This window comes from Dermatophagoides pteronyssinus, unplaced genomic scaffold (genome assembly GCF_027571235.1).
Source record: "Dermatophagoides pteronyssinus isolate colony J.1.1.1.1 unplaced genomic scaffold, Derpt_VIB-CSIC_2022.12 sq0004, whole genome shotgun sequence".
In the NCBI taxonomy this organism is placed as follows: Eukaryota; Metazoa; Arthropoda; class Arachnida; order Sarcoptiformes; family Pyroglyphidae; genus Dermatophagoides; species Dermatophagoides pteronyssinus.
This window is the reverse complement of record NW_027461528.1, coordinates 2,217,471-2,227,917: the sequence shown is the minus strand read 5'-3', so window position 1 is coordinate 2,227,917 and position 10,447 is coordinate 2,217,471. Positions and strand designations below refer to the sequence as shown.

Here is a 10,447-nt window from a genome sequence, read left to right as displayed (position 1 = left end):
AAAATGATCTGATGTTGTTATGTGATGGGAGAAGAAGTAGAAAAATCTGATTTTTTTTCTATCTCTCTCTTTTGGGCTGTTGATTATCATTCATTCATTCATTCGTTTATCAAGTCAACGCAATCATTATTATAATCAGAAAAAAATACTTGTTGCTGATCATAGATTCGATCGATTTGATATTGATCAAAAATTTTGATTGCTATTCATTTCCAATAGGAAAAATAAAAACTAACTTAACTAATTTTCGAAAAAAAACTGATTTGACCAACTGAATTTGACAGTTGGCAACTTTTCGATAGGAATGACTGACTGACTGACATATTTCAAATCAAGAGAAATGGGGAAAAGAAAAATTCCGGCCATCATTTGTTGTGTGTGGTTGGTAGATATAATCATTTGGATGATCATCCATTGATCATTCAATGTTTTTTTTCGCTGATGATGATTATATCATTGACGCCATTTGATTGAACCAATTTTTTCTTTTTCATTTCAAAACCTTGATTTTCAAACTCTAAAATCAGATCGATCATTTTTAATTTCATTTCAAATGAAAAAAAATTTGTTACTTTCAACCTTATAAATAGGATAAAATATCAAATCAAACAATTACGAGGTCAACAACAACAACAAAAAAGTAGAGAAGAAAAGTTGCTAATGATTGTGGAATGTTTTTTTTTCTTTCTTTCCAGGTTAAATATAATCAAAATGATACATATAGGTGTGTGTGTGTGTGTGTGGTCAAGGTGATACTGATGCTGGATGAAATGAAGAAGCTAAATTGGAAATATTAAATGAATGAAATGAGATTCAGTCTAAATATACTTATAGAAAATTAAATGATTATTCGTATATCGATTTGCTTTGATTTGTTGTTGTTGTTTGGTTGTTTGTTGAATATATTTGCCGGTGAAAAATATTCATCCATCCGTTTCGATTTATTTTCAATTCAATGTTGTTGTTGTTGTTGTTATCGTTGTTGTTTTCCAAAATGGATAATGATGATTGATGTAAATCAAATCGACACGATCAATAATATATTTTGGTTCATTTCATAACACAATTCTAATCGTTCGGATTGGAACAACAACAACAACAACAACAGCGAAATTTTCAAGCTATAAGATTACTAAAATTAGATTGAAATGAATTCAATTCAACAAAAGGTTTATTTTGGCTAAAGCAAAAGTAATTTTTATTTTCTCTCCTACTTTACATTCCAATCAATCGAAATTTAATCGATAATCTTGATAGACAACGAAGAAGAAGGAGAAAAAACATCTCAACTACCTGTTGATAATATTTACCGTACATACATAATTTCGGTAGGCATAATATTTTTTAAATTTTCAAATCATTCACTCACGAATCACAGTGTGTGTGTGTGTGTGTTGTGTTGTTTTTATTTAATTCATCATCATTTTTTTTCTGTTTACCGATTGGCATTCGTTCAATGTAGTCATGGTATTGATAATGGAAAACAAAACAAAACAAAAACCCATAACTAATTCAATTTAAATTGATTTTTCTCATTTCTCCTTTTCTTTTTCTTTTCATATTAATTTGTTTACCGCATCCAAATGATAATCGATGAAATTTTGATCAATTCAATTTCTCTCCTTTTGTTTTGTTTTTGATCATCATCATTATTATTGTTTTGTTTTGTTGGGTCACAAACACAAAATAACCCTTTAGATGATCGTGATTCAATCTTTTCAAAATTTGATTGAAAAAAAAATTTTCATTTTCAAACAAAAAAAATCACTTTTTAATCCAATAAAATGTGATTATCAATCCGATCGAATCAATCATTGTTCCACATTCATCATTCCATCATCATCACGGACAATTTCAATTCAAATTGAAAGCAAATTTGAATTCTATTTTCAATCAATCAATCAACCAATCGACCGACCAACCGACCGACCAACCGACCAAAAAAACAGGAATTTAAAGCAAAAAAAAAGAAAGAAAGAAAGAAAAACTATCAACAACGAGACAAACAATACAAAACAGCAATAATAAATCATCTCGAACCATCATCATCATCATCATCATTACCCATCGTGCTATTAGCGAAAACCGAAAATTCAAAAAATTTCTACTGCCGGTGTTGTCATCCATTCAGAAGCTATTGTTGTTTTGACGACGACGACCACGACCACGACAAAAAACAAATGATGTTTATTCAAATTTGTTTTAACCAAACACAGAACAAAAATAAATCCGATCAAATCTATGACCATCATTCATTCATTCATATTTTTGTCTTATTTACGGTATTTAAGCAGGTAAAATAAAATTCTCTCACCTTTTTTTTAAATGGAATGGAATTGAGATCACTCTCAAGAGTATTCTTTTTACATATGAAAAAACCAACAACAACAACAACTATTCTTTGTTGTCCATTTGTTGATAATCGACCGACTTAAACATCCTTTTTTTTCATTTTGTTGTTGTTTGAAAAACTCTCTCTCTCTCTCTTTGTATTATCAATGGCCATCATTCTTCATTTTGCTTACATACTTATCCGATGGTTTAGTGGATGATAATACGAATGAATGAATGGAAGTGGATGTGGATGATTCGGTGAATGGTGAAAAAAAACAAGAACAAAACGATTTGTTTTGTTTTGTTTTTTGTTACTTACTTACTTACTTATGCCTATCCTTATTTTATTTTTTTTGGATATATTATATCCACTCTACCTACTTGAAGTATTTTCATCATCATCTAACTGACCTCATTGTTTCTGTTTTATTTTTTCATTCTCAAAATTGGTTATTGGAATTGTAACAATGAAGAAGAAGAAGAAGAAGAAGAAGATAATCATCGTCTTCAGCATTAGCATCGTATCGATGATAACCTTACACACTTTGGTTGTCAAAAAAAAATTTTCTTAGATTGAAAAGATTTGATTGAAAATTTTCAACAACAAACAAAAAAAAATCACCACAGGATAAAACAAAACAAAACTTTTCTCCAATGATGATCATATGCGTGTGTGTGTGATCCAAATTTGTTTTGCTGTTTTTTGCGAAAAACAACCGAGAGTGAATTCTTCTTTTTTTGTTTGTGTGTGATAGTGATTAAGAAAGACAGAAAGAAAAGATCAACATAAGTATCATAATATACAGGTGAAAAGAAATGAAATTCCATGTAATTTTTTTCATGGATATATATGAGAAAACACGCAAACCAAAGATATATTTGGAAACAAGTTGAAATGAAAATGACAAGACAAAATTTAAGTTTTTTTTTCTTTCTTTCTTTTTTTGATCGTTAAGATTCCATCGTCGAGTACAATATTAAGGATTAAGAATTATGTCAAGTATGGCATGAATCACTTGTGTTGTAAATGGAATTCGGATTCATTATTATCGTCATCATTATCATCATTGTTAGATGGGTTTGGCTGATGACCATCATCTTGTTTATCCGATGATACACACACTGACATCGTTTTTTGTTTTCATTTTGGTTTGAAACAAAATCAAAGTTTTGCTTAAAATATTGTTGTTTATTTCACTTTTCATTTTTTTTTTGTAAAAAAATCAAAATTAATCAAATTTGATTTGATTGATTTTTTTTTCTTGTTTTGTTTTTGTTTTGTTGAAATTTTGTTATTCATTTAAGCTATCTATATTTATTTACGGATGTTTAGCTAAAAAGAAAAAAAAGGTCAAATCTTGTTGAATATTAAGGAAGAATTTGTATCATACATACCTGGTGGTGGTGGTGATTGTTACGGTTATCTTCGGTTCATATTCGTAAAGTTCAAGTTTAACAACTTGAAATCGATATTATCTTGTTTTACTAAATTCTCATCCAAAAAAAAAGTTTGTCATTGGATTTTTTCTATTCAAATTCAAACTTTATGTGCAATGTTGACCGAATTAAGAAGAAGAAGAAAAAAACTGGACTTGAAATTAATGAGCAAATATTTTTTTTACCTTGAAACCGAGTAGGTAAACTAAACTAAACGAAGATAAGGAAATAAAATTTTGTAAAAAAAATCGGCTGGATATAATGAAAGAAAAAAATGTCGTCAAGCATCATCATTCAAATGATGATGATGATCATGGAAGAAAGGTAGGTAAGTAAGCAAATGGTAGGCAAATGATTAGTTTTTTTTCTGGTAATTAATATATCATATCGGTTAATGATACAACCATTTCTTCTTTCCTTCTTTTTCTTATTTCCAATCAAAGAAAAAAAAATCCCTAGTTTAAATTATTTCCATTTTTTTTCAATGGCATCGTTTAGTTATTTTTTTTCTTCTTCTTCTTCTTCAAAAATTCACCATCTTTCATGGATAATAATGATGATGAAATGTAAACGGGAAAAGAAGATCAAAAGCATTAAAGGATAATTGTTTATTGCGACATTTTTCAACCTTCTTCTTTAATCAATCTGGAGATGATTTTCTTTCTTTCTGATCAAGATATGAATTCTTTAAAATATTTTATAACCAAGAAACAAAATTGTTTATTTTTTAAATCAATGAGGGGCAAATAAATACTTCCTTGATGATAAACGTCTTAAACTTTTAAAAACTTTGTTTAAAAAAATGAAGATTGCTTCAGTGTTTTTTCCTTGGTTTATTTTGAATAAAAATGTTATTTTTTACAATAATAATAATTTACAATTACAAAAAACGTTTGTAAATTTTCATTTTTTTTATTAATTAATTAATCCTATCTGTCAACATCATTACAAAAGACATTGATTGAATGCCAAAAATTAAATTATAATAATTAAAATTTCAAGGAAAAACCGAAAAAAGAATCATTTTTTATTGAATAAATCATGAATGATGAGCTACCGTGTTGTGTGGAGCCAGAAAAAAAAGATACTAAAATTTTATTAAACTTCTCTGTAACAAAAAAAGAAAAGCAAAAAAAATCTTTAATCTCATTTCCGTGTATAAAAAAAAATTATGATAACGAATAAAATAAATTGACGAAAGTTATATAATAAAATTGATAACAAACATTCCTCCTATAAACAAAAATATGTAGGTCAAATAAATATATTTTCAGAAAAAAAAACATTTAAAAACATTCACAGACACACACAAGGGTAAAAAAAAACTGAAGTAAACATCTTTTACAATATCCAGGTATCAAAGATATCTATCTATCATCATCATCATCATATATTTAGTGTGTGTATAAAATCAATCTTTAAGTATGAAGAAGAAGAAGAAAAAAAGAAGAAAAAGTAATATGTTCGAATCAAGGTTAAGAGCTGCAAAGAAAAATTCCTCACTTAGTGTTGATGATGAGTGTTGTTGTTGTTGTTGTTGTTCATCCGGTTTGTTATGCCTTTTTTCTTAACATTTCGGTATTTTTTCGTTTTGGCTTCAATCATTCAAAATGTAGGGTGTTTATTAAGCAAAAAAAAAAAAAAAATTTTGTTTGATGGGTCAACAACGATGGATTTTATTTTTCATCATTTTTTTCTGTTCGAGCCGGTATTTATATCAACTTTGATCAAAATCATTCATTTTTCAGTGGATTCTTTATATGGATATGTTTGTCGTCATATCAATGTCGAACGGTGATATTTATTTTTAATTTAGAATAACAAAAAAAAAAAAAAAAATAGCGGCTAAAAGATTGTTGATTGGTTGTGGTACCAATCGGTGGTACCCTATCTACCTTATCTACTCAACATTATTAGCTTGATTTGAAGATTTGAAGATGTGATCGACGGTTAGACAAATAAAAATAAAAATCACACTATTATTCACTGAAATTAATTTGAGCAGATAATTTGAAGGGAAAAAAAAGAAGAAAGAAACCAATAAAATTATCTCCCTTAACCAGAATTTCAATCGATGTTGATGATCTTGATGGTAGATTGAGTGGATGGAACTTTTTCGTTTTTTTCATTCACCTGTCGTTTATTAGAAGATTCAATCATCTTTTTTTGTTTTGTTTTGTTTTTCGACCATTCGCAAAAGTAAACAGAAAACAAAACTATTGAATTTATCACAACTAATTGATCATATTATATAACACTAAAATGTGTTATATAATAAATTCTAAAATGAAAACAAAACAAAACAAGAACAAAATTCAAACAATATTTGTTTGACCTTTTTTTTCAAATTTCTTTGCTTTGTTTTTCTTCGCGATTATCGATTGTAGATTTGACACATATTTATCGTCTACAATAATAATAATAATAATAATTAGGTCGATAGAATTTCAAATGTTTTTTTTTCTTCATCGATATTTACCAAGATTTTATGATGATGATCGTTTTTGAATAGCCCTTGAATGGACGATGGCCAGGTCGAAAGTTGTTGTTGATCGGTGGGTTGATAATTTCATTCGAAAAAATCATCACCATAGGAAGTTATGTTTGTTTTATGTTGACCTCGAACATTTTTTTTTTTTTTGTTTCCTGTCAAGATGAATTTTATTTTTGGTCGTATTTATTCAACCTAAAAAAAATTTGGAAAATTTCTACCCAAAATTCTAAATGTTATTGTGTGAATTCGTCGATAACTCAGAAATCAGAAATATCAGATTTTGAAATTATTATAATTTTTCTTCTTGATTTTGAGGTCATTATTAGGGTCATCATTTGATTATTATTTAGATTCAATTTTTAATAAGTTAATCTATATAATTCATACTTTAGGCTATAATTTGATTATAATGATCTTGTTTTTTTTTCTGTATACAATGAAAAAATCTATTCGAAATTGCTTGTAGTCTTTTTTTCGATTACATAATAATATTATTATTGAATCATTATTTCGATCACATTATCACAACGAACAAAACGATGATAATGAATTCATTATTATCAACAAAAAAAAGAAGATTTACCAAAACTCTAAACATAATTACACAAACAATAATGACATTTAAGAACTTTAAAATCATCATCAAAATATTGAGCGAAAAGATTAAAATTGAAAAAAATCCGAATTAAACAACAACATTCGATTCCGTTCGAATCGATACAATCGATTTTTCATCATCGAAATCAACCAACCAACCAGTTTGTTGTCCATCACCATCATCATAATCAATTTATATCCGATTTACCGTAAATAAAGCTTTTATTCAAATTTTATTTTTGCTTGTTCTTGACAAAATCAGTGCACAAATAATGATATTTTCAACAACAACAAAAAAAATGATAATCGAAAACAATTTAAAAAAAAAATGAGTGTTTTAATAATGGTTCTATCAAAAAAAGAAGAAGAATAGATTCTGTGGACATAATAAACATGAAAAAAATCAATGCCTGGAGCCAATATCAGTGTTTTCTGGTTGTGGAATATTCCATATAACTACGGTGTTATAGTCGTTCATCATTTGACAGAGATTTGTGCAAATTTTTGAACCGAAAAAAACAAATTTTTTTCCATTAAACGAAATCCGACCAAACATTTTGAACATTTGATATTAGAAAAAAAAATGATTAGATTAATTTTGGTTGATTCATTTTGTTTAAATAACATTCGAAAATGGTGATAAATATACATGTTTTGTTCTAATATTTTTTTTTTTTTGTTTTGTTTATTTGATTGAGCCAAAGTTTAGAAAAAAAATTTCATCCGTTTTCTTTTCTGTACATAATAATATAATAATATATAGGATGGATGGATGGATGTTTTTTTCTCTTCATATTATTTGAAATAATCAAACTTTGGATGGATTCAATATTGATAAGACTTGGTTGTTGTCGTCGTCGCCGTCGTCATTTTATCATTATTAAGATTATTATTTTCCTCAATATATGTCATCGTAGAGATTGTAAAGAAAAATCAATAATTTTATATCGTAGGATCAATTTCAACGTATTCATGTCGAAGATGATGTTCATCAACATCAACAATACGATAACCAGATTTTCGAGCAATTTCTCGACGATCAACAGGAGGAATCTGTGCACCCATAGCTGATGTAACAATTAATTCCATTTGTTCAAAATGTCCACCAGCATTACGATGATAATGGCCACAAAATATGGCACGTACACCATTATCATTGAATTTTTTTAACATTCGTTTACGTTCATCGATTGCAATATTAAACTAAAATGATTGAAAAAAAAACAAAAATTAATAAAAAAAATTAAAGGAATTAATCAATAATTTTCCTGTTTCAATGGAGAAACATTAATGGAATTGAAAAAAATTTTGATTAAACAAAATGATTACTTACAATTTCATCATCCGGTTCATCTGGATCATGTATAAACCATGGTATATGTTGAAAAATGATAATATGTTTATAATTATTTTCATTTGCTTCGACTAATTTGGAATCAATCCAACGTTCATGATGTGCGGCCATTTCTTTGGTCATTGTATTATCTTTATAATATTGTGCATTAATAACAATAAACATAACACCATCGACCCAGAATGCAAAATAATCATCACCAAATTCTTGTCGATATTTTTCAATACTATCAACTGTTGGTTGATCAAGTAAATCATGATTACCCGGTAATAATATTAATGGTATTGAATGATCAAGATTTTCATTAAATGTTTGTTTAAAATCATCTAATTGTTTACGTCTTAATGGTTCATTTGGAAAATCATTAACAAGATCACCACAAATAATTATAAATTTTGGTTTAGGTTTCATTTGATTCCATTGTTTAATTGCCATTATTGATAAACGTATCTCTTCATTCCATTTACCAATTGCTGAACGTTTATATTCATCAATACGTGGTCTTGATTCATCATATGATGCTTGATTATAGGTTATTGTTTGAAATTGATGTATCATACCATATTGTGTATCGGCAGCTTGTATAAAACGAAATGGTCCTTTCCATTCAATATTATTTTCTAAATTTTATTGATTGATAAGCGATTATAATTAGGTAAAATTATTATTCAAAACAAACTACCACCATCAACAACAAACATATACTAACCTTTTTCCAGACCAATATAACGATGATGAACAGCACGTTTAAATGGATCCATTTGGATCAATGAATTATTATGATTATTATTATTATATTCACTGTTGTTGTTGTTGTTGTTGTCAATCGTCACCAATGACTGATTTATATGATAATTCTTTTGATGTTGTTGTTGAAGATGTTCCTTTTGACGCTGCTGTTGTTGTTGTTGTTGTCGTGAATATAACAATAAAATACCAGTCACTATAACGATGACGATGACGATTATGATGATGAATAAAACAAGAGTATAAATGTACCTGTTCATTATATGAATATCATAATCATCATCATCAAAAAAAAATATCTTATTTAATAATATTTTATTATCAATCAAAGAGGAATGGCAAAGAAAAAGCCATAATGAAAAATATAACAAAAAAAGAAAAAAGACAATATCATCAATTTATGGATGTGCAATTGTAACATACACTCTAATAACTAATCAGACATAGACATAGCTTATTATGAATATATATTTGTTTTTCTATTTCGGAAATATATGCTTTTTGTTCTGACATTAAACATGGAAATATTTACTTGTATGTGGCTGGCCTGGCTTATTTTGATTTTATTTCATTCAATCGGATGTGTATGGAAATGAACGATTTACTGTAAGATAGTTGTTGTTGTTGATGTTTGTCGAATTGAATCAATATATATAAATCATATTTCAAAAATCAAATTCAATTCAATTCAATCAAATCAAAATCAATTGAAATCAAATCAAATCGATCAATCAATTATTAGGATATTTTGTTTTGCTCGTATCGTATCACATTATCGTATCAAATTGTTTCATTTCTCTGTTGCCTTCTTCTTCTCCTCACATTATCATATATCCATTCATTCTTAATTTTTATATATGGAAAAGAAGATGGAAAAAAAGTACATTACGTTCTGATTTGTTGTTGTCGTTTGATGTTGTTGATTTTGTTGTCGATGTCGTTGTTTATCGAATCACAACGATCAATCGTCGATCATATTTATTAGTATTGTCAAGGTTTCATTATTTCGTATCATCGTATCGTCATTGGATTTTGGTAATTCTCGTTTTTGTTTCTATTCAGATTAATTTACATGAATGATTTATATGATGATGATGATTGGCCATATTGGTTTTAATTCATATTTTTTTTATTATAAGTTTCAAATAATTTTGTTTGTTCGTTTTGGTTGTCTGGTTTTGAATTATTTTATTGATCAAAAAAAATCGATTGATCGTCGTCGTCGTAGTTATATGTTGTTTGTTCATGAAGGATTATGAAAAAGAAAATAAAATCAGGGATAAAATTCATTAAAATTAATTAGATTTTTCTATTTTGAGCTTTAATTATGTTTTTTTCTTCTCTTTTTTCAAAAGAGAATATCAAAAAATCATATGATTTTTTGAAAAATACTCACGAATATTCTGTTCATACGATTCAAGTTATTCAATCGAATAAACAAATAATAATAAAAAAAACAGGGGGATCCAAAAGATTCATCCATT

General features: G+C 27.4%; 1 protein-coding gene across 2 annotated transcripts; it reads right to left on the bottom strand.

Moving 5' to 3' along the window:
• Positions 1 to 7,178: 7,178 nt before the first annotated feature.
• On the bottom strand, positions 7,179 to 10,302 carry LOC113798600 (serine/threonine-protein phosphatase CPPED1-like). Of its 2 annotated transcripts, none has more exons than XM_075819832.1 (4): positions 9,853 to 10,302; positions 8,926 to 9,215; positions 8,196 to 8,836; positions 7,179 to 8,065 (listed from the first exon to the last, which is right to left on the bottom strand). In XM_075819832.1, the coding sequence occupies exons 2-4, from the start codon at positions 8,975 to 8,977 to the stop codon at positions 7,805 to 7,807; spliced, it is 954 nt and encodes a 317-aa protein (XP_075675947.1). In that variant the 5' UTR covers positions 8,978 to 9,215; positions 9,853 to 10,302; the 3' UTR covers positions 7,179 to 7,804. The 2 variants fall into 2 exon arrangements, with proteins under 2 accessions (XP_075675947.1, XP_075675948.1); XM_075819833.1 differs by lacking the exon at positions 9,853 to 10,302 and adding an exon at positions 9,496 to 9,835.
• Positions 10,303 to 10,447: the final 145 nt, after the last annotated feature.